Source organism: Lasioglossum baleicum, chromosome 3 (genome assembly GCF_051020765.1).
Source record: "Lasioglossum baleicum chromosome 3, iyLasBale1, whole genome shotgun sequence".
NCBI classification, from domain to species: Eukaryota; Metazoa; Arthropoda; class Insecta; order Hymenoptera; family Halictidae; genus Lasioglossum; species Lasioglossum baleicum.
Window position 1 is genome coordinate 5,567,338 of NC_134931.1, and position 27,848 is coordinate 5,595,185.

General features: G+C 37.1%; 2 protein-coding genes across 2 annotated transcripts in view; one reads left to right on the top strand and one right to left on the bottom strand.

Moving 5' to 3' along the window:
• Nucleotides 1-26,675, top strand: part of Vglut (Vesicular glutamate transporter) — a 29,739-nt gene extending 3,064 nt beyond the window's left edge. Inside the window, exons 2-9 of the mRNA XM_076447620.1 lie at nucleotides 612-744; nucleotides 1,336-1,559; nucleotides 1,804-2,120; nucleotides 2,320-2,494; nucleotides 8,128-8,420; nucleotides 9,112-9,492; nucleotides 10,715-10,924; nucleotides 11,471-26,675. Of these exons, the coding sequence (XP_076303735.1) occupies nucleotides 671-744; nucleotides 1,336-1,559; nucleotides 1,804-2,120; nucleotides 2,320-2,494; nucleotides 8,128-8,420; nucleotides 9,112-9,492; nucleotides 10,715-10,924; nucleotides 11,471-11,710 (1,914 nt within the window). The 5' untranslated portion in view covers nucleotides 612-670 and the 3' untranslated portion in view covers nucleotides 11,711-26,675. The remainder of the gene's footprint in view (nucleotides 1-611; nucleotides 745-1,335; nucleotides 1,560-1,803; nucleotides 2,121-2,319; nucleotides 2,495-8,127; nucleotides 8,421-9,111; nucleotides 9,493-10,714; nucleotides 10,925-11,470) is intronic.
• On the bottom strand, nucleotides 3,196-5,460 carry LOC143221939 (protein asteroid-like). Its single transcript, XM_076447619.1, has one exon. It carries the CDS (start codon nucleotides 5,212-5,214, stop codon nucleotides 3,199-3,201), a length of 2,016 nt encoding a protein of 671 aa, XP_076303734.1. The 5' UTR covers nucleotides 5,215-5,460; the 3' UTR covers nucleotides 3,196-3,198.
• Nucleotides 26,676-27,848: the final 1,173 nt, after the last annotated feature.

Consider the following 27,848-nt stretch of genomic DNA (forward strand, 5'->3'; position numbering starts at 1 on the left):
TGTGACTATACAGTGAACGAATACGCCTCGATATAGGCGTAGGCGTTTAAAGGAGAGAACTCAGCCGAAAGAGGACGGGAAGGAATTTCGGATCGAAAATCTCGAAAATAGGTCAAAGGACGAGATTGCGAACATGAAAATCATCTCCTTGCACTTGTCATTTTCGAAATAGATCAATCGTTGACACCATTGCCTCGAAAGGGGTTCATGCGACTCTGGATAACTAACATGTATTTCTTCCGCTAATAGCTTTAATCAATTGAGAAGAGAGGAGTTTGGTATTTTACCTAGCTTTCCTTTTACTAATCTGTGATTGAATCTCCAATTGAATCTGTTTCGTTGAACAACAAAAATGCATTACCTTACAATGGAATGGGAAGTAGGGAATTGAAGTATTGAAGTATTTCGGCAAAATGGATGTTTAGTTATCTAGCTTACTCCTTTCGCATGCTGTAGAGTACCGAATGTCATGTTATATTGGTCTATTATCCTTCTTTTTTAAGTGACGTATTTGATGTTGAAGGAACGAGTCCAATTTTTGGATTAATCGGGAAATGGTTCTATCAAAGAAATGTGTAATTTTGCGGATTGTAACGGTTGCTTTTCTTCAGGGGCTGCCAACTACTACCACAACCATTTCCGGCCTGAGAGCAACCCCAATAATTGGAAAATGTCCGGATTTGCGGCGGCGGTCCTCGGGGCCTGCGACAACATCAAATCGAAGGCATCGCAAAAACTTGCTGGGTAATGTTACGCATGCTCGTGTATCATCTAACCAGAGATGAAAAATCGTTTAAGAGTATCTTAAACTGGTGCATTGGAATACGATCATGCGCACAAATCGGCGGACTATCTTTTCCTTTGACGGTTAATTGCTTTGTTTGTTACGCGACAATGATGTAACTCGAGATTTTTATAGGAACCTTGTGAGCTTCCAAAATTCATCACGTGAGAGTACACGTGTCACTATATATCAATTATAAAAAGGTTGTGAAATACAACTTTCAGTATTTCCTCTGCAGTTCCGACCAATTGCAATTTTTGGAAAACAAATTTGTTCACATCGTGTGGTAAACTAATTGTTCTAACTTTTCAATAAATAAATTCAAGACGTACGGTCCAATATTGAAAAAGGTATCGTCTTTATAAGAGTTTCCGAATATTGACGGGAGTCACTGTGTATTGAAAAAACAAGGAGGATGAGAAAGCAATCGAAAGAGGTGTTTGATAGCTTTGTTGAAGTTTCCAATATGCGTACATTTCTAAACAACATAAAGAAAATGAACGGTCCTCGTGAACGAAGAAACCTTCTGATGGAACGATGTGTGACTCTAGGTTTAGAAGAGATAATGCTGCCTACGAGGAATTCGAAATGCCCCGCGAGGGGAGCAAGGACAATAAAGGGTTCGAAGAAGATGAGAGAGGATACAGTAGACAGGGTTCGTACGAATCATTTGCAGAACATGAAAGGCCCCCACTGCGTCATATCGATACTTACTGCAAGCCAGAATGTCCCTGTTTATCGAAAAGATACACCATTGCAACATTGGCCTGCGTAGGTGAGTCTCCGAATCATTTTCTTATTACTTGATTCCTTTTAAGGAAATTGTTGGGCATGAATGTCCGTTCTCTAAAATTGACATAAAATTCTATTCTCCTGAACGTTTAATCATTAAAGATCGTCTTGGATCTTGGTCTTTAGTGGTTAACATCTCGAAAAGCATAAAGGAGAATTGGTTGCGAGTGTTTGAAAGTTTGATATTGCAAAATGCACTTAGGTACAGGAGTTGATAACTGTTTCAGGATTTATAATATCGTTTGGCATGAGGTGTAACATGACCATGGCGAAAACAGTGATGAAGAATAGTACTGTAGGCGACAACCACACTCTCATGTTCAACTGGACAATCGCCACCGAGAGTACCCTGGACTCATCGTTTTTCTGGGGCTACCTTGTGACCCAGGTGCCAGGAGGGTTTCTTGCTTCACTCTACCCTGCGAACAAAATATTCGGGCTCGCGATTGGCGTATCATCTTTCTTGAACCTATTGGTGCCTGGTGCATTGAAAGTAGATCCCATCGTAGACATACTCGTTCAAATCCTGAAAGGATTGGCGGAGGTAAGATTCTCAACGTTTTAAGGAACGCATAATCCCAGTCTAATAATTACGTATAAACGAATATTTTCATGAAACTGTATCAAATGCTCGCACAGCACGATGAAACCAGAATCGATTTTTCGAAGTTGTGCTGCATCCCTTTAATATGACGGTAACTCCTACGCAATTTACGAGAACGAATGGTTTTCTGTTTGATCAGGGTGTAACGTATCCAGCATGCCACGGTATTTGGAAATATTGGGCGCCACCCTTGGAAAGATCGCGATTGGCAACGTTAGCATTTTGTGGATCGTATGCTGCGTTAGTTATTGGAATGCCGCTTTCGGGTTTCCTGTGCCAATGGTTCGGATGGACAGCGCCATTTTATTTCTACGGTAAGATATTTGCTGGATTTTTTAATTTTCCCGATATGTGTGTGAACTTTGCGTCTCTTTTATGCCCCCGCCTATAAAAGAATTAAGCAACTCACATTCGATTTTTTTCGACATCAGATTTACAGATTACATGCATGAACGTGTATGTGTATGCGAGTGTGCGTGGGCGTGTTTTCACGTTCGCAATCAATTCATTCTTTCGTGTGTCTGCATATGTATAGATTTTCCGGTTCTCGAAAGGTTAAGGGTTGAATACTCCACCATATGTACAATAAGAAACAAAATAATTATATTTGAAACGATAATCTTTAATAATATCATCGCAATATTTGTTTAAAGTTGAAAAATGTCTTTTTTTCAAAATCAAATTTCTTAAAAACTATGCGTCTAGGAGAAAAATTAAGGGTAGATTCGGAATCAGCGCAAAAAACCTATAAGAATCGCATGGTAAAAATCGAAACGTCAAAAAAGAGTTGAAATTTGTTGGACAGTATAATTCGATTACGCAATTGTATTGACTGGAATGGGCAGCACTCGTAAAACGAGCAAAATGGTGTGACATATTTGGCTACCAATAAATAACAAATAAGTTGTTAGAACATTTACTTTATTGTTTCTGTTAAACCTATATAGAGAATGCAGCGGGCACATAAATATGTTTTATTTGAAAATTGTTTAGTTTATTGTGTTAACCTTATACAGAATTACGTAAGCAATGAGCTTACTTTCAATGTCAATATGTTAAACATTGTTAAGATAGTCGGAGAATCTTTAAGCACTCGATTTATATATTTGGGTATGTCTTTGTGCAGTTGTAATTCGGTACACAGGTTGTACAAGAAAGTACCGTTAAACAAATCAGCTACGTGTGGTTCTTTATAAGGGAATCCTAACAGTGAATTCAAATCCATAGCATATGATAAGCATATTTGAAATTGTGCGAATGCATGTACGATAGAAATATTAACTTTTCTCGTGTACAATATACTCTTGTTCTCTAGAGAATGACGTGTAAAATATTGAACTGCTGTAGTACAATTCTTCACATCAATTTTTCTGTAAGCCTCTGTGACTATATTCTCCGAATAATTCGGTTTACAATCGTGCGCCTGACTTTTATCTTTTGAAAACTTTTTGGTACAACAAATGTTATATAAGATACAAAGAATTATGGATAATGCATAACATTTATCAGATTTGAAGATCTCCTCTTGGTCAGACCAATACTTAATGCAAGCAATATATAACTTCCATTCTGGTAAAAGTTCATCAATACATTTCATGTTCTTAACCCCAAGTGTATCATCTAAAATGTCTTTGCGTTTAATTATTGGAAGCTCTCTAAGACTTGATAAACATACTGTTCTAGTCCCTTCTAATTCATTACATATTAAATTCATATTTTCATCTCGCATTACATACTTCATATAGGTTTTCTCGTGGTCTAATATCGAAGATAAAAGTCCATATATAACTCTAACAATTTTTAATGCAGCCAGACTGCTTGTAGGACGTTTCACGTCTTCTACTTGTATAGGAAATATATCGACATGTTTATCTATTATATCCATCAAGGTTGCTGAAAGTGTAGCTGTGTACATTTCATCTACAAACCATGTAGGCAGCTTGTTAGTGATTGAATTATTGCCATTGTAAACTGTCCGGGGTTCAATAAGTACATTTTTCATTTTAATTAATTCACTTTCACTTTTGCCAATTGTTTGGAAGTGATGCTCATTATATATTCCAGTGAATTTGATATCTTCAATATTTCCCTTATATTTAAAGATTGTTGTAGAGTCCAGGGTATATTTAGGAATACTTAAAACTTCAAGGACTGCTGCAGGTACATTTATACATGTATAATCATTGATAATGCTTTCTATTATATTTAATATTTGTTGTCTCATTGATTTTGGTATTCCACTTAGAATTTCAATAATTGCTTCTTCTACCGTATGTTTACTCAACCACTTTAAAGTGTTTTCCATAATATGCGTGCGTCTTGCTAGTCCTTGTAGTTGATGAAACACGTTTTTTAACATCTCTGGATTTATTTTCTCATCTCCAAGTAGTACTGCAGCTAGAGATAATGTACGATGATTCAACCCCTTAAAACTGTTTAACAAATATATATGATGATAAAGTTTACAACGAATTACTTTCCTATTGTCAGAATTTCTGACTACATAAGAACTTAATGTATCGAACGGTATATAGAATGTTCCATATATATAAAAGTCAGAGTCAAAACTGAGTACGGGACATTTTAATATTTTGGCTACTGCTGCTATACTTCTATCGGCTTCAAACAAACATTGTGCATGACGAATATTCTTTTTTCTTAGCGCTTGTTTGAAAATATTCAACAAGTGCAAAGGAGGTATCTTTTCCTTTCCTTGATACACAGACAATATTTTATCTTGCCTCTCTCTACATCTCCTTAGAATTGTATCCATTTTTGACAATTCATACGTACCATCCAGTAATACTAATGGTATCACCTTACATGCTAGCAGATTATCAAAGAAGCTGATTACGGCCTCTTCGTATACGTTGTAGTCTCCACCACATAAGGATGTCGTATTGTCGTATTTGTAATATATTTGGTAACATATGTTGTTACCATCAATCACCAAATATGTATTCTGTAGTTCATAGTCTTGCAGGCAATGACTTGAATATTTGTTTATGTAAGTTGTTAAACCTCGGATACCCATTTTGTGTGATTTTCACTAGCTTTCACTGCACAATAAAATCGACTGTGATTCTTCTCACTTATTCCAGTAATGTGTTACCGCGCGAATGATGCGCAATATGATGAATAGTCTTTCCTTTGATATGACTCTGTATGCACTATCAATATACCAACGCGCACAACGTTATGTGCCTTTTATTGACACTTCCTATAAAAGAGGAAAATAGATAAACACACGCACACATTCCGAGAAATATATTATAGTTGATACTGATAATTCACATTATAACTCAAGAGATATACAGTGGGTGTAGAAAATATTCGTACACTAATAAATTTCAAACAAAACTGTGAAATTGTTGTTTATTAACTATTTTTTCTGTAAACAATGAATACGTACATATTCTGAGAAGTCTATAGAATAGATACAATGCAAAAAACAATTAATTTCTTGATTAACTTGCCAATGTAATAAGGAAAAACAAAAAATCGACTGAAATACACCAGCAAATAGTATTCGTACACTCTTTAATTTGAACTGCGTAGGGAACAGTTCTTAACGCGAACATACCATGTAAACATAAACAAATTGCGGTGTAAGTATGATTGATCTCCTCAGTATATTTAGAAACGTTGTTGGCATCAATAGCAATTAAAAATCCCGAAATATTCAAAGTTATCGTTGAAAAATGGGACGGAAACGTGCGGAAACAACGATAGAAGAAAGAAAAATTATTATTAACTTGCACAACCAGCGTAAAAGTTTAGCAGAAATTTCGCGTATTGTAAGTAGACCTCGATCTACTATACAAAGTTTAATCGACAGGTATGGGCTACGAAAAAGACTACAAAATAAATCAAGAAGTGGACGTCCACGAAAAATTAATGAATACACTGGTAGAGTTATTATTAGAATGGTAAAGACAAATCCAAGAATAAGTGCAATAAAAATAGTTGAACACATTAAAAGTAATTTAAACATTGACGTATCTGCTAGTACTGTGCGCAGTTTTATACGAAATTCAGGATGTCGCGGACGGGTGGCCCGTAAAAAATTTTTCGTAAGTGAAACGAATAGGAAGAGAAGACTGGAATTCGCAAATAATAATGTAACTACACCAGTGGAGTACTGGAATAAAGTGATCTTCACAGATGAAAGTAAGTTCAACATTTTTGGGTCTGATGGACACTGTACCGTTTGGAGAAAAAAAAATACAGAATTGAAATCACGAAACTTAAAACCTACAGTCAAACACGGTGGAGGTTCAGTACTTGTTTGGGCTGCATGAGTGCAGCTGGTGTTGGCTCATTAGAATTTATTGACGGAATAATGAACCACAGGGTCTATATTGACATTTTGAGACGCAATCTTGATCCTAGTGCAGAGAAAATGAATATTAAAGATGATTTCGTTTTCATGCACGATAATGATCCGCAGCATACTGCGTATAATACCAGAATGTGTGGATACTACATAACACACCGGCGTATCTGAAAACTCTGCCACAATCTCCCGATATCAATGTTATAGAACACCTGTGGGATTATTTAGAACAACAGATATCAGAAAACATGAAATGTCTTCAAAAGAGAGCTTAAAAAATGCACTGAAGGAAGAGTGGAACAAGATCCCACAACACGAGTAAATTCAATGCCGAGAAGAATTGCAGCGGTTATAAAGGCCAAAGGCTATCCAACCAAATATTAATTCACTATTTTTTAATGTCACATTAATTTACATTACGTTTTTTTTCTCAAATTGTAAAAAGTTAGAAACTGTGTACGAATACTTTTTGTTGGTGTATTTCAGTCGATTTTTTGTTTTTCCTTATTATATTCGCAAGTTAATCCAGAAATTAATTTTTTTTTCCATTGTATCTATTCTATAGACTTCTCAGAATATGTACGTATTCATTGTTTACAAAAAAAGTAGTTAATAAACAACAATTTCACAGTTTTGTTTGAAATTTATCAGTGTACGAATATTTTCTATACACCCACTGTAATTATAGAATAGATAATACAGGATTAAATCTTGTCAAATGAGCTACAGTTAAAAGGTAAGTTTACTTACTGTGTATGGCGAAGAAAAATTAACAATGAACTGCTTCAAACTTTGAGGATTCACTTTGTGCTTACGTTTTCAGCAACGAAACATTATTCATATTATCCACCACTGCATTTACAGAAAATTTGTTCATACCAGATAATCTCCCCCTTTATGTCAACTAACTTTTGTAAGATATTCAGAATATCCTTAACACGTTCGTCGCCCAGCGTGAATTGATCGAATTTCTCGCGAGGCCGAAATCCGAAACATAAGAAACGCGAAACATAAGAAATGCGAAACATCGAAATGCGAAAACGTAAACAGAGCGATTAACTGGAATGGCAACGATATAATTCGCGTAGGTCATAGACACGTGCGTGGTCGCTGATCGAATGTGAAAAAAACTACAACATATTGTCCCAATTGTCCAAAATCACCAAAAATGTGTGTGAACTGTTCTGATATCGAGTATCATGCAACATAATTTGTTATATTTTATTTTAAATATAAATTAATGCATTAAATTCTCTGCTTTTTACAAATGGGATTTTTATAAGTTACGTATAAAATCCTATTTAACTTGACGAAAAAGTAAGAACGTCAGGTAAACACGGTGTGGAAAAATACAGGGATTTTTATATCCGTGTAGGGTGTATACAGAAAATAGAATACACAATTAAACCTGTATTAAGAACGCGGATACTTAATTCGCGAACACACGGTTCACACGGATTACGTGTGCATGTGTCTTTTCGGTACATGTCCAAAATCGTAGACTCTAATTTAAACATACACGTGTCTCATATTCACTTAGTATTGTCGAGGGGTGTAAAAACGTGAATGAGCTAATGAGCCGAAAGATATAAAATCGTATAAAAATTTCAGGTGTAGTGGGGCTGTTCTGGTACGGATTTTGGTTGTGGCTAGCCTTCGAGAAGCCCTCGCAGCATCCTTGCATCTCGACACGCGAGCTTCGCTACATCGAAGATTCCCTTGGCCAAGGACAAGCACAATTACCTGTACCAACGTTTTCCACAACGCCGTGGCGGAAATTCTTAACATCCATGCCAGTGTACGCTATTATCGTGGCGAATTTTTGCAGATCTTGGAATTTTTATCTTCTGGTGCTATTTCAATCTCGATTCATGCAGGAATCGTTCGGAATGGAACTGGTCGAGGCAAGTACTCTACTTCACAGTTTATTATTTATTTTATATGAACAGATTGCGGGAGGTGCATTGTCGCATACGGTCTCAATTCCACAAGTTGCTGTTAATTCAGCAATATATTCATGAATACATTCCAAACTGTTAAGAACTTGATTGTAACATCTTAAAGGGGTAGACTCGTTCATAGGATTGCAAGGATGCGGGATGCGCCTTTTCATTTCTAGATAATGTAAGGATGGGGTTTTTCAGAAGTCAAAAGCGCTAGTGAAAAGACCAATTTAGGCAGCAATCGCTCTCAAAAGTCCTATTTTTACAATAGCTACATGCACAGCTTTACGCTTCCGAATAATATACATTACGCCTCGTAAACGCACAAATAGAACTTTTAAGGGCGATTGCAGCCTAGACTGATCTTTTATCTAGCGCTTTTGATTACTGAAAAACCCCATCTTTGCATTATCGAGAAATGAGGAGGCGCATCCCGCACCCTTGCAATCCTGGAAACTAGAGCCTACCCTCTTAAAATGTACAAACACGTTTAAACTGCGGATTCTATGCATTCATGAAACAAAATGGAAAACGTACTGATATTGAAACAATGTAGCCTTCACGGTTATCTGCGAGATAAATTGGAAGCTGTGTAGGAGTCGGTGAAATTTTCAAATGGAGATCAACGATGTTTGTTCAATTGTCTCTCTAGACCGGTGTAGTCGGGGCTCTTCCGCACTTGTTGATGACGACAGTGGTGCCCTGCGGAGGGTTGCTAGCCGATCACCTTCGCAAACGTGGAATACTAACGACCACTAACGTGCGGAAACTGTTTAACTGCGGTGGCTTCGGCATGGAGGCACTCTGCTTCCTGGTGATGGCAAACGCGACAGTTCACAAAAATGGTACAGCGGCAATCGTCGCTCTCACAGTCGGTGTTGCTTGCAGCGGCTTCGCTATATCTGGTTTCAACGTCAACCATCTAGACATCGCGCCCAGATACGCCAGTATTTTGATGGGAATGTCGAATGGAATCGGCACAATAGCTGGACTTCTAGTACCTTTCTTTGTAGACAACATCACGGAAAAGAAGGTATTCGAAAAATATTATTTCTAAATATTTTCTTCAATTCAGAAAATTTCGGAAAAGCGACTTTGTTCGACTACAAAAGTCAATTATATTCGATGTATGCAGAAGTGCAATATAGATACTAGACTGCTGATAATCAAAATACAAATTCGGCACGTTCATTGCAAAAAAAAACAAGAGTGAAGTAAAAATTGATTTTCATCCTAAACACTAGGTTTATATTTCTAATATACATGTATACAATTCGAAAACTTTCCAGCCGAATATCTCGAAAAGTATGAAAGATATTAAAAAAGTGTAAAACACGTTCTCAAGGTCATTTGAAGGTGAACTTTGTTTTTTTCAAATGGAAACCTATATTTTTTATTATGGGATCTTATTGTACGTAAAAAGACCAGCAATTTTCGTACGACACTTTTTTTTATCCGCACACTAGATTCGAAGATATTTAAAGAGAAGTAGAGCGAGTCATACTTATACTGCGAGAAAGTTTGTAATTTCTTTATAATTATAACAAATTTTCAAAATGTTCTCCGTTGTTTTCTAAACAATAATACAGACGATTCTCAAATTCTGAACGAACATTTTTGATGCTTTCTGGTTGTGTTTTATAAATAACAGACATTAAGTGTCCCCACAAAAAGAAGTCGACTGGAGTTAGATCTGGTGATCTAGGTGGCCACTCAATAACACCTTTTCTACCGATCCATCTTAGTGGGAATCGATTGTTTAACCGCTGGCGAACTGGTAACGTGTAATGCGGGCGAGCACCATCATGTCGGAAGTACAAAAGTTCTTCACTTAACAAAAAATTGTTATCTACTTCTCTTTAAATATCTCCGAAACAAAAACAAAGTATCCTACGAAAATTGCTGGTCTTTTTACGTACAATAAGATCTCATCATAAAAAATATAGGTTTCCATTTGAAAAAACAAAGTTGACCTTCAAATAACGTTGAAAACGCCACCCGAATAAAAACTGATACTGCCCCCCTCTTTCCCCCTCGAAATCCTTGGACACGTGTTTTACACTTTTTAATATCTTTCATACTTTCCGAGATATTCGGCTGGAATGTTTTCAAATGAATACCCGTATATGTATAAATAACGAGAATTGATCTAAATAGGACACCGTGTACCCTGCAGAAATTAGGGTTCGTCAATTTGTAGAACTGGAAACCAGTTAATCGTAACATCATTCTGACCGCAATATTTCTTTTTACAGGATCCTCAGGGATGGAAGAACGTTTTCATAATGGCGGCGTGTGTTCACATCTTCGGTGTCACATTCTACGGGATCTTTTGTTCTGGTGAATTGCAACCATGGGCCGATCCTATTGCAGAGGAACAGAAGAGCTGGAACGCCCTGGACGAATTCGGACGAACGAAACCGCCGGTTCCACCGCCACCGAAAACCATGCAGTCCGAGTTTATTGTACGTATTTTTTTAGTGGATTATACTAGTCTTTATAGCAGGCGTGGGCACGGGTGGAGCCCCTCAAACGTCTGCTTCTCCCACCAAGCTTCTTTTCGGTGGCGCTCCTCGTGGCTCCGTTGCACGAGGCCTGCGCACTGCTTGCTGCGACAAGTGAAACGCGTCCTTCCTACATAGTCACGACGGATGCTGGTGGGGGACAGTGGGTGCTACGGTGGGGACAGTTTTGCCTCAATTGAGGCAAAATTGCCCACGCCTGCTTTATAGTGACTTAATGATTTGAAAATTTAGATAAGCTTCCGTTGTATCATACCGTATATGTTAACCAATTAAAGATTATATAATAATGGGATTGATCTTCAAGGGGTCGGTTCAAAAATATGTGGAAGAACATTGACACGCAAGGATTTGAACAGTTATGGATGTCATGAAATCGATTAAGGCTTAGAACGAAAATATGTGAAAATTGTGGGATTATTGCGGTCGTTTTATTGAGGCTTGTGCGGGGATGTTAAGAAAGATTCTGAAAAATGGATGTTCTCGCAGAGGCAGCCGTCCATGGGCGAGAATGCCGCCGACGATTGGAACAATTACGAGCAACAACCGTCGGACGTTGGCCAACAGGACAAACCGGTAATAAGTTACGGGTCGACGGAAACCAACAGCAACAATCCATTCCATTCAACGAACCCTTTCGTCACCGATGTGAATGCGTCTCTGGTGCAGCCGCCAGCTGCGGACGACTATGCATACGATGTGACGCAGCAGAATCAACAGTGGAACTAAAGTTGTCAATACCGGATCGATTGGAGAAGGAAACCGTCAATTGAACGTGATGGATTCTTTGATTGATTGCTTCTGCTGATTTTGTAATTGCTTCTGGTACTTCGTCGCGGATTCTGGGCCAGGCGAGAGTCTCTTTGCGCCCTGCCAATCGTCGTTCTCTCTATCAGTTTGGTCTACTCTAATCAAGGAATCCAATTGCTTGATCCATGCTTCGCGTGGATTCGCACACGTACCATATCAGGGCCGACGAACTGGAGGAAATACTTCGAATGGGATTCGCTTAATTCATAAGGGGGGGACAACGTGCGCAGTATGATTCGTAGGTGCGATACAACATTTGCTATTCTAATTTCACGCGAAAGCACACTTTTCGTTTCCTTCAGTTTATCCTAGAATGGCAGTTTAGAAGTCAATAAGCCGAGGAAGTACTAGAAGCACGCGAAAAGAATCCGAGATCGGTTCTCCATTGGTTGTAATGTTCTTTTTCCAGCTGTATTGTTGAGCTAACGCGGGCTTCGTATTCTGAGGTATGCAGCTATGAAATCTGGAACGGTTTTTCTGTTTTCATCGTAATACCTAAGAGTGCAGGGTATAGTGCTGGCGGAGAACGTGGAAGAACTCGAACTCGTGGAAACGGTTGCTCCTCGAAAGTATTATAATTGAATCAGGCCGGGGTAGACGAAGCTTTCTTGATCGCAGACAAACCAAGCTACGTGCAAACTGAGAAAGCGGAAGATACAAGAGTGTATGAAGCTAGTTCGTACACAGAGTCGAATCGGAATAAGTAATAGCAAGACATACCTGATAATATTGAAGAATCGATTTAATGCCACGAACTTTCACAAAATATTTCGCGAAATTGGCCTAGAAGAGAAGACGGATAGAAGTAGCCTATCGTGAATTTTCATTCTACGGATAGCAAATTGTTGTTGAGAGAAGCGTCGTACACGCAGACAATAAAAAGCGGCCAAACCTTCGCAGACAATAACTCTTTGAAGACAATAACTAGAAGGTTTGGAAGAAGCAATTACGAGGGAGGATCGGTTCAGCACGACCGCTGAGACTTTTAGGTATTTTCTATTATTCTTGTTTCTTATTACGCCGATAGCAGACACCTCAAATGATATAAAACTTTAGAAACATAGCAATAAAAAGAAACCAATACTGAGAAAATGGAAACGCCGGTCGTCGATCGTAAAAGCGACGAAGAGAGGATACGCGCGGGCATTGCACTTCAGACGTGTATTTTGACATAGTACAACACCGGTTTATTTAATGATAAACGAACGCGCGCGCGCCATGATTAGAACGAATTAATTATCAATACGTCAATATTTTAACGACGAGAATGGCGTGGCTCTGATAATTAATCCGTCGTTTGGAAACGAATGCTTGTTCCGAGGGATTGTTGAGACCAGGGAAAACACGTTTAGTATGTTTATCCAGGTACGCATCGTATCTTTAGACGAAGGTTGTTATCCAAGCCTTTCAGGTTTCAAACATAGTCGCGGACATTTGCGGCCAACCTAATGGAATTTCGAAATGTATAAAAATACTTGTAAGAAAGTGATAAACACGATGAAAGTATTAGTACGATAAGACGTAAAGTACCGTAGAGCTCTATTTGTTGGGACCTGATTTCTTCGAGTGAATTCTCACCTTGCGCACCGGGTAACGGACCTTCCAGACTATTTCTGTTCAATCTCTTCGCAAGTCATTTCTTTTCTTCACTTTCCACGCTATGTGAAATTGTGTGAAACGAAATTCGTATTCACGAATTGGCACGATGAAAAATAAGACGATAGTTCCTTGAAGTTTACATTATCTTATAGTTCAACATCTTACGAACATATTCTCGAAGCTGTAAAACTGAACATTGATTTACTGCGTCGCGTATTTTATAGAAATTTTACCACTCAGTGCAAACAATATTTATGAATGCAATTTGATGTGCATATTTTTGTATAATTCATATAATTAACTGCGCTATGAGTATACGATATGTTTTTTTCGCGAGTAGACGGAAAAACCATAGAGCAATAAACAACAAAACGATTTGCCGAAGAGGTTGAACAGCAAATCACGATTGAGAAATCCAACAAGAGGGAGAACGTTCATGTCAATATAAATGTGTTAGCTTGGATTTCTAGGTACCACTGGCGTGTCGAAAAATCGATTCATTCGGGATCCTAGTACAGTTAGGGTTACGGGGGATACAAGGGTGCTACGGTTCGGATACATCGAGTTCTACCGTACGTAATTTGATGAAAGTATATTCATGAAAGTACGAACGTGAGTTCGAAAACTTAGGAACAAGTCGCGTTATATACATTGTCCTAGATGTTTGTACTTCGTATAATTATATACATGTATTTGACACACGTACGCATACACACAGACACGCATACATGTACAGACGTATGTGTATTTCGTTATCTCTATACGAACGTTGTCAAAAACAACAAGAATATATTGATTGGAACGATGGGAACGTCCAATCCGTTATATTGTTTCGCGGGCGAATCGTAATTACCATATATAAATGTATATACATACATTTCGAGGCAGTATGCACAATAGAATGTGTACAGTCGTACGTCGATCGATCGTCCGTAAAATGGAGATTAGTGGAACGTGATGAGATTAGAGGAAGTTTTCCATTAGACTGAATCGAAGAGAGTATTTATGACATAATCAAGAATTAATTAATTTCTGGAAAATTCTGCTGCATCCGAGCGATAGACAGATTTAAATGTTGTATTGTCGAATTTGATGTTCACAACAAAGGAACTTCATTTCAAAAACTAAAAAATGAATATTAAAGAATCTTACGTCTAAAGCTTGTTATGTAAGAAATCATATTTTATTATGGGGTTCAGATCCGACTTCGGGTAACAGGGAGAGTACTAATTTGTTATACGCAATGCAATTAATATTATTGTACCATAAACGCGTTATTGCAAATTGAATTCGACACCATTAGGAAAGGAAAGGATTTAAAAGTGGACGGTGATCTTGGCGAAGCAGATAGGAAAGAAAGTGCTCAGAAAAATGTTCACCAACTATAGAAGGCATTATTAATGTTTTCGGGTAATTTCAATAATGGAATAATAACAATAATAGAGAATAACGATCGATCAATGCTACACTGTATACATTTAGTATCGAATCATAAAGTTACATACAGACACGCGTGGGCATTGTGTATCAACATTATTCCAGCAGCCCATTTTTCGTTGCCCGAAAATTCGCGAATCTAGTCAATTTACACAATACATTTTTAAGGATTATAGATTCATAATGCAAAGCGCATTAATTATATATACTCATGATTTCTTTACGTATTCATTACTTCAATTATGTCTGAGTTCAAGCTATGAGCAGATGGTTGAAATCGAAATTTTTCGGTTCGTAGATAAACATTGAATCGTGGTGAAGATTTCCGGGTTAAATGAATTTCTTTATTTACGTAACAGTACGCCAAAGTTTTCTGCAGTGAATTCGTCTAGGTTCTACTTTATTTTACATTTTTATCCTAATTATCGATCAGCAGAAAGTTATAAAGTAATAATACTTGAAATCCTGAAGGAAGTTGAAGAAAAATTTAATAAGAAAAATTAAGTTATCATTCTATTATCATCCAATCGAAGTCTGTGAAGTAATAATAATTGAACGGGTCAAATGAACGCCTAAATCTTCCTTGATCAATCAAGTTTGATCTAACATTTCTTCTGCGTGGAAAAAGTAACAATTAGCCTACAATGATACTGATCAGAAGACATTTTATAATTGAAGAGTAGTTGAAGAGGAATTAAATCGATTTTCTATTGAATGAGAAACACTTCAGACTTGAATCGAATTCACGACAGAAAATGCTGCAAGTAAAACAGTAACGTACTTAGTTAAAGATTGACTTCCACTATCGTTGCACGTACAGAAAAGCTATATGCTATGGAACGTTCCTCTTCGTGTCAGGAAACATTTCTAGCAACAATTCTTTTGGATCTCTTGCCAAATACTGAACCATTCGCAGTCAACTCACCGCGTTGCACCTACACGCATACAAGAACGTGCCGCGCTTATGTTGTTCGCTGGACATTTTATAGATCTTTTACATCAGAATTCTATAACATCAATTTCTTCTCGCGAGATGGTATTTCTTTATCGTTCTAGACTCTTGAAATTGTACAACAAATACTAACGAGCTGTACGAACATAACGTATTTCGCCATAGCCACATCATCGACCGAAAACCACGGCGCAACAAAGTTTCTAACACGCGAGATTGATCATGATTCGATCGTTCATGTTTCTCAAGCTTTTCGTTCGAGAACCATACGTTTTTGTAGTTCTTTCTGATAAGCACGCGAAGAGATTTTAATAGAAATTGCAAAATTGATTCTATAATTATACGAATCTTAATATTCTCCATGTAAATAATATAGGATAATATGAACTGTTGAAGATAATGAAAATTATAATGCACACGACTGGGTTAGTACCCACAAGTGTCGAAAGATATACGTGGTGGGATGTGATTCTTGGTGTAATCGAAAAGGTTGCTCCGTGAAGAACAAAGTAGGGATACTGTACCGAATATGTTCTCTTCAACGATGTGTTAGGCGATACTTGGTATCTATAGCTCTATCAGAAACTTTTGGTCCGTTTACAATTGGAATACATAAACAATTGAACAATTACTAACTGTGTGAAATCTTCAAGCGAAGATTTGTTTTTCAACCTACGACAAATAGTGTGTCGTAGCGTTTTGAAATACGTGAAACATTATCCTGTTAAACAAAATAAATTTTAACAATTGGATGATTGTATACACGAAGCGAAGACAATAGTTATGACTATAAAGTAATAATTAATAAAAGTTTGGAAACCGAAACATGGTTTCACAAAGTTTCGAATGAATAAAGTAACGATCGGTACTTAATTTTTCACGAGTAATTAACCTTTCGTAGTTATAGCAAGCATCACATACCACCTTACATATTGTAAGACATAATTATATCATTATATATGGGCATATATATGTATATTATATATGTTTGTATATATATATATATCGTTGAGGGCATCGTGTACGACGATCGATAAATGGAAATAATCGTGAACGGGAGAAAAAGTCAGAAGAGTTAGGGGTGTGTTGAAATTTCTAGGATTTTAATGGTACGCTTCCGAATCTTTAGTTTTTCGAGGATTCGTGGTGCCGACAATAATATTTTATAATCTCATGCACGTGTTATAATGACGCAACAAAATCTAGTAGTGTTTTGTAGGCCGCTTATTGTTGACGTTCGTTTAAGGGAAAACGTTAACTCTTCGATCTTTCAATGAAATACCAGTGATGAATGATCGAAATAAAGTGAATAAGGAAGCGACGGGCGTGGAAAGTGTAGATAAGAGCACCGAGACTATTATTCGACGTTTCGAAATATGTTGTACACGTTCTTAAACGAAGTTGGACTAAAAAGTTTCTAACTTCTGCACCTAAAATTTTACGTCTTTACTACAAAATACAACACGAAGACAAGTATTCTACTTATACTTTATTCGAAAAATTCACAAGACGAAGGGTTAACGTTGCAAAGTTATTTTGTCGTTTACGGCGAAGCGATATTTTCGATTGATTTACATAACATCAGGGTACTCGTAACAATTTTTAAAAGCTACGATCGGTCTGCGGATTTAATGCATTTACTACAAAAATCTAGTAAATCAAATGCAAAACAGTAATGTTCTATTACTGTTCCATTACTTCCAGCTTATTACGATTATTAAGAGAAGAAATGAACGTGGCTCCTCCATAGCTTCGGATTATTATAAACAATTTTTATTTTGCATGAAGATCCGCAGTCTGGCTATGATATTACGAAATCTCCTGGGATAGGAACGTACCGAGTGTTTGTTGTTCCACGTATTATGTTAAAAAGACGTTACGCTTCTGGAATAGTTTGCACGGGCGTACTATCGTAGACAATAATAGAGTCACGATTGCTTGGTTGACAATAACGATAGTAATCTTACCGGCAATACGGACAATAATAGCAAAACGTACTTTAAAGATAATTTCGCGGTTTTCGTGTCGCTGTGTTCGGGTCCGCGTTGCTTTCGTTCGGTGAAAAGCCGGAAATTCTAATAACACGCGTCGCATGATGCGCATGTCTGCCATCATGCCAACGAATTTGTCACTCGAATGTCAAGCGGAACGATTCGTCGTTACGTTATCAGAAGAAAGTCGCGTGTCCGGTTTGAATCGAAAGCCATGCTAGTTCTACGCCTCCGATTACCGTCAAACATTAGACTGGTGCAAAAATAATTGCGGTTTTTCTTCTTGACATCTCAAGTCATACAGGCTGGTCCAAGAATGTTGCATTTCCTTGAATATGGTGATTCCTAAAGTCATTTGGAATAACTTTTTCCTTCACGAAAATGTTCTCCGTGGCTTCGTTAAGGAGTTATTAACAAAAAACACGGACCAATCAGAGCGCAGCATCAGCGGACGGTTTCCGGCTCGGCCAATGTCAACGCCATGCTCAGCATGACTGGTCGCCGAGCCTGAAATCGTCCGCTCTAACCGCGCTCTGATTGGTCCGTGTTTTTTGTTTTAACGAAGCCGCGGAGAACATTTTCGCTAAAAAAAAAGTTACTGCAAATGATCTTAGGAATTACCCCTCTCAAGGAAATGCTACATTTTTGCAACACTCGAGATGTTTTTCGAGGATCTGTATCGATAATAGACATTGATTCCTCATTATCAATTGCACTAGGACGTGCGCGAGATTTTTCATCTTCAAGACTTTTATCTCTGTTAATTTTTGAAACCAGTGTCGAGCAGTATGCTTATTAATAGTGTAATCATTCGTTGCTCGTTGCAGTAACGGGAGAATCGATTGGAGCAGTGAATGAAATTTTCTTTTACTAAACAGCCATTCAATTATTTTTGCACTCACCTAATACGTTCGGGGGGAGTCGACTAGTGCAACATCTACAGAATGTTGTATTGATGGTACAACCGTGGAGGGGGCGATTCTACGCGAGAAAATAAGACGAAAATATGCAATACATTTTGTTCAGTTGACGAGGCGTTTTCGAGATAATCGAGTTTAAAAACGCGTGCTATTGAATAGGAGTTGTCCGATCCGTCTGATCATGACCTACTGATTCTACTTACACATGTTAGACGCTCGAAAGGATGTTCAACCTCATTTTGCCCAAACACGGGCGTTAAACAGAAAAATGATACACCTTCTTTTTGACTTACTATTGCATATAGACTCACCCCTCCACGCGTGTACAATACTGCAACACGCTGTATAGTTCGTTAGAAAAGTATCCGGTTGATCCCAAAAGATCGTTTGTTAATACTTACTCGTTAGATTGTGGATTTTATGCACTTGTCAAAGACAATAAATTATTGAGTAAAACATATAAAGTAGAAAATATATTAAAAGGATTTAAACTTTTATAATAATTCTGCCGATGATTATAAAAGCGGCCCGACTCGTTTTCGTTAAGATTTTTCTTTGGGGTATATAAAAAAATATTTTATAACTATACAATTTGTTGTTGTGCTGTAAATATTTTCAATGAACGTAAAAGTTCATTTCTATAGTAATCACAATTTTACTAGACAAACTTTAAAGCAGACATAGTCATTTACATTTTCCAGTCATGATTTGGACTGACTGTTCTGCAGTTTTGAGTACTAAATTCTCGCAAAAATGTAATACTAGACTAAACAAGACACAGTATTAAATTGCTTCAAGAAATTTCAATTTTGCATTAAAAATCTGCAGTGATTGAATCATGGGAACGCTAACGCTGAGAAGCAACAGTTCAAAAGGGGATGATCTACATCAATTGCATGTAATCGCAATACATTTAAACCGGCTACTTTTCTGGCAATTCGTGTATGTTTTCTATTTACGGTGGAGTGGAGTCGAAGTTGTCTCGCGTAAAAAGTTCATCGAATAGGCAGTATTTTTTGATACGGTGTTTAACTCTTTTCGAGTAACATTGACCAAGTCAAAGTAACTAAAGAGTGAAATAGTAAAAAGAAGCGTGTCAGAGAACACTATGATATACGATATATTAATGTTAAAACGAAAGTAATTCTCAAAACAGTGAATTCCTAAAACAGTACCTACATACATATCGATGTGTATGAAACATCGCGGAGAAAGTATGAAACAAAAATTGCACAGTTAAAAATTGCACAATTATTTAAAATCGCACGGAAATAACAAATGGCCAATATATTTTAAGAGTACGTAAACGGCTAGGGATTCAAAACGTAATGAAATTATCGCCACGAAGAAATGAAACGGCGATGCATTAAAACGGGAAACTGAATTGAAATAATCAATCTACTGACAATATTACGACGATACTTATAATTGAAAACGAGATGACTATTTTAGAAACGAGAGGCGAATTTCTATATGCAGGGTGTCTCAAAAATGTTGTAGTTTCTTGAAAGGGGCGATTTCGGAGGTCATGAAGTAACTTTTTCCTTTGCGAAAATGTTCTCCGCGGCTTCGTTAAGGAGTTATTAACGAAAAACACGGACTAATCAGTGCACAGGTGTCGCTACGCGTGTTGTTGGCATTGGCCAAGCCAGAATCGGTCCGCAGTAGCTACGCTCTGATTGGTCCCTGCTTCTCGTAAATATCTCCTTAACAGAAGCGTAGAGAAAATTTTCGCAACGGAAAAAGTTACTTGAAATAACCTGAGGAATCACGTATTTTAAGAAAGTACAACATTTATGGGGCACTCTGTATAAACAACGAGTCTGCGTGTATAATTATAACGCAACTCGATTGCCCGGTGATACCGATGACTCTGCTCTGCCGAAAGAGATCAGAACGCAACATTTTCTTTCGGAATCGTGGCTCATGGTACACGCTATACGACGCTGTACCAAACGTATCATACTTGTAATTGATTGAAGTAGTGACTGGCCTAACTCTTTTCCACGTTATCCATTCTGAAATCAAACGGTGGGATTGAACTCGAGATATAAATTTATTGTAACCACTACAGAAAGTACTTAGGATAAGTTCCAATGCTGTTCGAACAATAATACTGATATATTTATATGGATATATAGCTTCGAGGATAATTTTCGACAATAAATGACGAAATACGGGGTGCGCCGAACGCAACGCGCTGATTAAACGGGAAACGAGGTTTTGTAAATTCCAGATGTACTGATAAAATAACTCTGGTGACGAGAGGTTACTATAATATTATACGGTAACGCTCTCTCCGTTAACGACAGGGCCTGGAATCGCGCTTACTCTCTTTGGTTCACCCTGTATCGCTTTGAGAACGATTAGCTTTACGTACAATTGTAATCGTGCGCTTCGGGCTCTCACTCGTTCGCATTACCGAATTTTTAATCGAACGAAACAATCTTTTTGCGATCACGATTGTTACGGGATTTCGTGTGTTCACGAACGATCACAGAAAACGCTGCAGATAACTGTTAAATTGTGATTGTCAGATGCTTGCAGAAGGTTTAGTCTTTTTCAATCGTTCGTGTAGAATGATTTATAACTGTAATGGTTATAATCTTCCGCCTTTTTGTGCAATTGTTCATTCGCTATCGGTGTACCTAAATAACAAACGCTTACTGGCAACATACCTTCTCGTATAAGTTGTGTACAGATAAATGAAGAAATTGGAAAACAGATTAAAACTTTTGCACACATTGAATAAATATTTCAGATGAATAATTTGAAGTCTGCAGGTGTTTTCAAGAATTTTTCTGCTGAATCCGAAAATCTGAAGTGAAACAATGATTTCAATAGTAATATTATAAAAATATTTTCTAGGCGAATATGAACGAGGTGTCAGTCCAATGTGCAAATTAGTGCGATATTAAACAATAAATAAAATAGGGAGTTACATTTATCTGCGACCGTGACTACATATTTTAAAATGATTTTGCCCATATACATTGATTTAAAATGAAATATTGAGGGCTTTGATACAGTAAATAGGAAGAAAGAGTTATACGGAATGTACGTAATACGGAAGGAAGAGTTAGAAGGAAAAATCGATTGAAAGTAATCTACTTAACGTTTAAGTTACAAAAGTCCGTTGAACACATTGCGGTCAGTAAACCATTTATATTAATGATTTCTCCGAGACATGAAAAACATTTTTGTAAAGAGTATGATGAATTTAATATCTACTGAACACAATGTGTACTAGTCACGTCGGAAGCTTAAGTTTATAAGATTCGAAGAGTATATTATACAATATTTGTTCGTAATTGTTAATACTGTACGGATTGTTACTACGTTAATCGTTTAATCGTTTCACTAAAATTTTATTGTTATACAACACAGAGTAACGATCCTCTGTTTCGTTACATACGACAGGTCTGTCCAACTTCTTCGTCGCTGCCACACGGTTCTCGCCATCAATCAGTCCTTTCCCCACTACATAAACCTTCTAGCGGTCCAACTATCGACCGTGTCAAGTAGTGTGGGAATGTCATCTCCCACCTTACCATCTTAGCGGAATGAAGAAGTGGGAGAACGGGCTAAATGTGGCTCGCGGGCCGCGAGTTGGACAGACTTGACATACGACATTCTTCTTTTTACGATTTTAAGTACATACGTAATAAAACCATTGCTCGACGATGGTTTTAGAAACTAATGAAAGTATTTAAACTAATGAAAGTAAATGAAAGTATTTCTTCGGAGAAGAATAATGATCATTCGGTGCAGTCTCGTGTTCTGTATTATAATCTAAGGCGATTTTCTAAATGCGCAGCTATGAATGTCACTGGTGTCAAGTAACTATATACGGCAACACGAGAAGATGGTTGTCACGTTAGAATAGAAACGTTGATTGGAATTACTTCATGTATTTACCATTTGTTCATCTTATTTCATAACAGTTGGGGAATGTTCGACGACGTCCAACGTTCCCAAACGTCATGATAAAGTATATATATTGAACGTTGTGTAGAGTTGCAGATTCAACTACTAATGACACGCGAAAATTTAACGAACGTATTTTTCGATGGAAAGCAATGTACAAGTCCTCGAACTTGTACGTACACGTTCCGTGAATTCTAAGGAAGTTAGGTATGTACATATGTACAATGCGCCATATATACTCAGAAAAGAGGAATTATTATCTGCCGCTCATAAGAAAGAAACATTATCAAATTCTTGCAAACATTATAAATTCGTTACATGTAAGGGTTGGTAATATGGAACATCGGAAGTCTGAATTTACTCTACAGGGTGTCTCAAAAATATTGCACCTCTTGGAATGGGCTGTTTCCTGAGGTCATTTGAAGTAACGTTTTCCTTGAAAAACACCGACCAATAAGAGCGAGGCTTCTCCGGACGGATCCCGGCTCGGCCAATGCCGACGCCACGCTAAGCTGTAGCCATGCTCTGAGTGGTCCGTGTTTTCCGTTAATAGCTCGTTAACGAAAAGCAACGAAAAGAGTTACTTCGAATGACCTCAGGAATCGCCCCTTTCAAGGAAGTGCACATTTTTGGGACACCCTGTATACATCACTAGACTGCGGAGATCCTTATGTAAAATAAAAATTCTCCACCTCACTCGCAACAAACTGGAGCAAAATAAAAATCGGTTTCTCTTCTTAATAGGTTTAACACTAAACCTACCGAGCCTTAAATGTAACTGGTACATGTTCCCTTATAGAAATGACAAGATTGATTTTATTTAGACTTTGTGCTGCTCCTATAATACGTGCTCTACTAAAACGATATTTATACAATCAATTCTTATAAAATCATTTCTATTATTTCAATAATTGTAAAATAATAAATCTGGATCTGGTCATTCCGACCGGTGGTTTAGTGTTAATAGGTTGGAAATAATACAGGAACAGCTACATTTATATTGTTTCATGTCTTTCCGCAGTCTAGTCGTCACTTATCTATATGTCCATAACAGTTGATGATTCGGATCTAGTTGCGATATCCACAGTTTGTGCAATAACAGATACGATATGAACGATAACACGGCTTAGTGTGGTCATTTTTCCGTAGCAACATGCAATTAGCTTCAAGTAGGAATCCAGTACGTTGTTTGTGATCTGAAACTTCTGAGCGGTAGCACATGTGTTATTTATAACAAAATTGCATACTCGATACACGTATCATACATCATTATTTGTACAGTTTTGTAGTCACATACTTAAGGTATCGACAAGTTACATCAGTTTAGCAACCGCATTGTGCAAGATGATTTCAATTATTAGTGTAGACAATAAAAGTAGTAGGACATTATGCGGACGATAATTTAGAATTGTTTAAACACCTGTACGTATATATTGTCTGAAATCTGTTTTCCCCGCGGTACTCTCGTGCTTTCGATTTTTAAAAAAGTCGTTTCATGTCGATTACAATACTTTGTCGATCTACTCAACTGTTACATTATACGTCGAAAGTGTGTACCGTGTACCTTCAGCAACATTTATAACCTGTACAAAAGATTATATCTGAAATTATTAAACGTTTTTTCCTCGTGTTAGTTTCTCTTTGCTATAAATTGTAATACATATTGGTGTTAATGTTAATAATTCATTATAGAGTTATTATTCTAGATACTTTTTTGGAACAAGAAGATATTTAAAAAATATACTCGTCGATTGTTAGTTACGAGAGTTTCGTATTCGTTGAAGTATTTCAAATTTTAATTAATTCGAAATTAATTATCATTAATAATTATCCTGAAAACTGTGAAGAGCTTGTTTCGTGAAAGCAATCGTTTCGTAGAAAGCACGAGCGTTTTGTGGAGGAATGTCTAAGCGTCATGTAAATTGAGATAAGGAAAATAAAGTTAAAAATTTCCTCGTTGACATTATTGTGCTTCTGCGTGTGTAAAACTTCCAAATTGTAAAAGTAAATAGATTTGTATTCGATCAGCCGATAGGACTGTTTTGTGTCATGCGGAATAATTTATTGTTCGAGGACAATGTATCAACCAGAACTGCATGTTCCCATTTTCTATATCGTAGCGAGCTCGATCGAATAATCGATCGAATAATTTTGTTTTTGTCCCCGATTCACTTTTATACGTACTGTCTTTACGATCATTCTTTCGATTAAACTAGCCAACTGTTTCTCTTCGTCGAATCTTTATTCATGAAGTTGCGAAGGAATTCCGAAGAGATCGCCGTGCAGTCATTATACGTTTGAAGCCGTTTCGTTTATCGAAATCCAATCTTCTACACGAACGAAACATTCTAGAAAGCACAAAGTTAATAATACACATAGATTTATTGCGTTCTTCGTGCAATTTCACAGAAGATTAGCACAGATAAGTGTGAGTTTAATAACAACTATTACTTACTCGACGTTGTTGTTGTTACTTTGTATTATTATGATTATCTAGTTCTATAGAATACTTACAAATATACGTATTATCGTCTAAATCACAAATCAGGGTTACTTTAAGCAATAGTAATCGGGTACCAGTGATCTCTCAAAATATCGTTGCTTTTAAAGATGAGATCCGAGATCTTTTTAACATCAGTTAATGTTTTCAGTTTAGTCAGCTGTTAGTCTGCTCATTCGCTATACACGTTTCTTTATAATTTTCACAGACGTGTATTTGGTGTGAGTGTCTGTGTACATGAGCGCGCCTCTGTATACATATATACATATATACGTATACATATATATACATATACAAATTTGATCTATCCTAGTGTATGTTCTGACAATATTAATGTTGAACGGATTCATTGTTTAACAGACAATAACGTATTCGTTAAGAATATTCGACACCTAGAATTTATGCGTCAGTCAAAAGAATCTGCTCTTCCGTGCTGTGCATCAAAGTACACGATCTTAGCGTTAAAGATCTATTCACGACCGATCGATCATGCAATTCACGTCACCGCACTGGGTATCTCTACTTAACGCGTTGCCAACCATTATTAACGTAAACACCATTACCTCAATTATGTTCTTAAATCTTAAAACAAATATGTTCTCGACTGTTTGTTGAATTATTTTCATCAATGATTGAAGCCAAAGTATGATATCTTTTGCGATGAAATTATTTATTATGTGTCACATAATATTATTTATAACATTTACTAACGATATATCATTCTATTTTGAAGAAAATGTGAAACTGCTCGACAAATTTTTCGTTCATGCTAAACGATACTCAATTTCAAATTATTCATCATTTTGTTGCATTTATGACGAAAATAAATGAAACACAAAGCTGTAAGTAAAAGTTAGGTGTACAACCGCAGAAGATACTTTGATGACGCAATTAAGTTCTTTAATACGACTACAGTTGCGCGAATTTCACTTGAGAGTCGGTCGGCGGGTTTTTGTATTTACACAGTTTCGGTTCCTTACGATCGACTCAGACCATTTTTATTTTGCATAAAGTGTTCCACTTGTTGCACGGTGACGCGTTAATAGCTGATACCCGATGTTTTCCTGATTGTCTTAGACAGAACTGTAGAATTCGATTGTTGCGTGCATCATTGTCACAAGGAAGATTGCATCGGGCATTTATGGTTGGCGAAACGAGTCGAACAAAAATTTCAATCGCTGTGTGATACATTCTCTCCGCATCTATTATTATCCGTTCATTTCACACTTCCGATTCATGATTCTCGAGGTGTATTTTCGTAATGATCTCGTGTGCTGAGCCTAACAGATATTAATCTATTCCCGAGGTGGGCACTTAAAAAAATCTATTTTGACTGTTTAATAATAGCAGGCCTGCTCTATATGCATCAATATGTAGCCGCAACTTAGAGTGAAAAATGAATCATTGTTACACGCCGGTAAGGTCTGGTTTGTTAATAATTATTATAACAATAATTATGTAAAATATGTATGTATATTGTAATTTTGAGTGTATTATGTAATTAAAAATGAAAAATACTGATTATTGACAATAAATTGTAAGCCGATCTTTTCAAGAACTCTCACATGTTTCTTTCAGGGGGTCAAGGTAGTCGCAAGCTTAACTCTCAGATGCAAGAATTATTATAAAATTCGCTGCTCTCGTGATATACGCGTGTTCTTGCCAGGTGAAAGACATTGGCCATGCCACCTTCACGCTAGTTACTGGTTTCACTTGTCCCATTTATGTCTTTTTTTTTTATTGATAATCATAGACGACAAAATTACTCCTTGTAACGAGAGCATTTTTTAATACAACAAACATTCGCAGTTGTTTTTAACTATTTATTAAGAAGATATCATCCGACATTCAGAGCTTCGGGAAATGTATCAAAATACGTCACAAACATTTCTTGTTGTTTTACGTTACACACGTCACAATTGTTTTCTGAAAAAACTACAAACAACGAAATTTCTCGCCCAGTATAATTAGGTGGGGATTTCTGTAATTAACAAGTCGAACAAAATCGATGAATCTCTCGCACTCCCCTCGCAAGATCGCTTGGAAAATCGGTGGCGCGTGTGCATGGCATTATCGAGCAGAATCCCGTAGAAGTAGTAGAATTAGTACATCGATTGTTCACCAATTTAATATAAAACGGAACGAACATGCATTTGAACCGAATAAAAATCGAGGAATTTCTCGCACTCACCTTCGCATAATCGCTTTCAAAATCGGTGGCGCGTGTGCATGGCATTATCGAGCAGAACCATGAAGAAGTACTAGAATTAGTACATCGATTGTTCACCAATTTTATATAAAACGAAGCAAACATTGTTTATGTAACTAGCACGTCAAAAAATCGAAGAATCTCTCGCACTCACCCTTGCAAGATCGGTTTCAAAATCGGTGGCGCGTGTGCATGGCATTATTGAGCAGAACCACGAAGAAGTAGTAGAATTAGTACATCGATTGTTCACCAATTTAATATAAAACGAAACAAACATTGTTCATGTACCTAGCACGTCAAAAAATCGAAGAATCTCTCGCACTCAACCTTGCAAGATCGGTTTCAAAATCGGTGGCGCGTGTGCATGGCATTGTCGAGCAGTACCACGAAGAAGTAGTAGAATTAGTACATCGATTGTTCACCAATTTAATATAAAACGGAACGAACATTGTTTATGTAACTAGCACGTAAAAAAATCGAAGAATCTCTCGCACTCACCCTTGCAAGATCGGTTTCAAAATC

Coding starts and splice junctions, on each gene's coding strand:
- LOC143221939 (XM_076447619.1), bottom strand. CDS start 5,214: ATGGGTATCCGAGGTTTAACAACTTACATAAACAAATATTCAAGTCAT.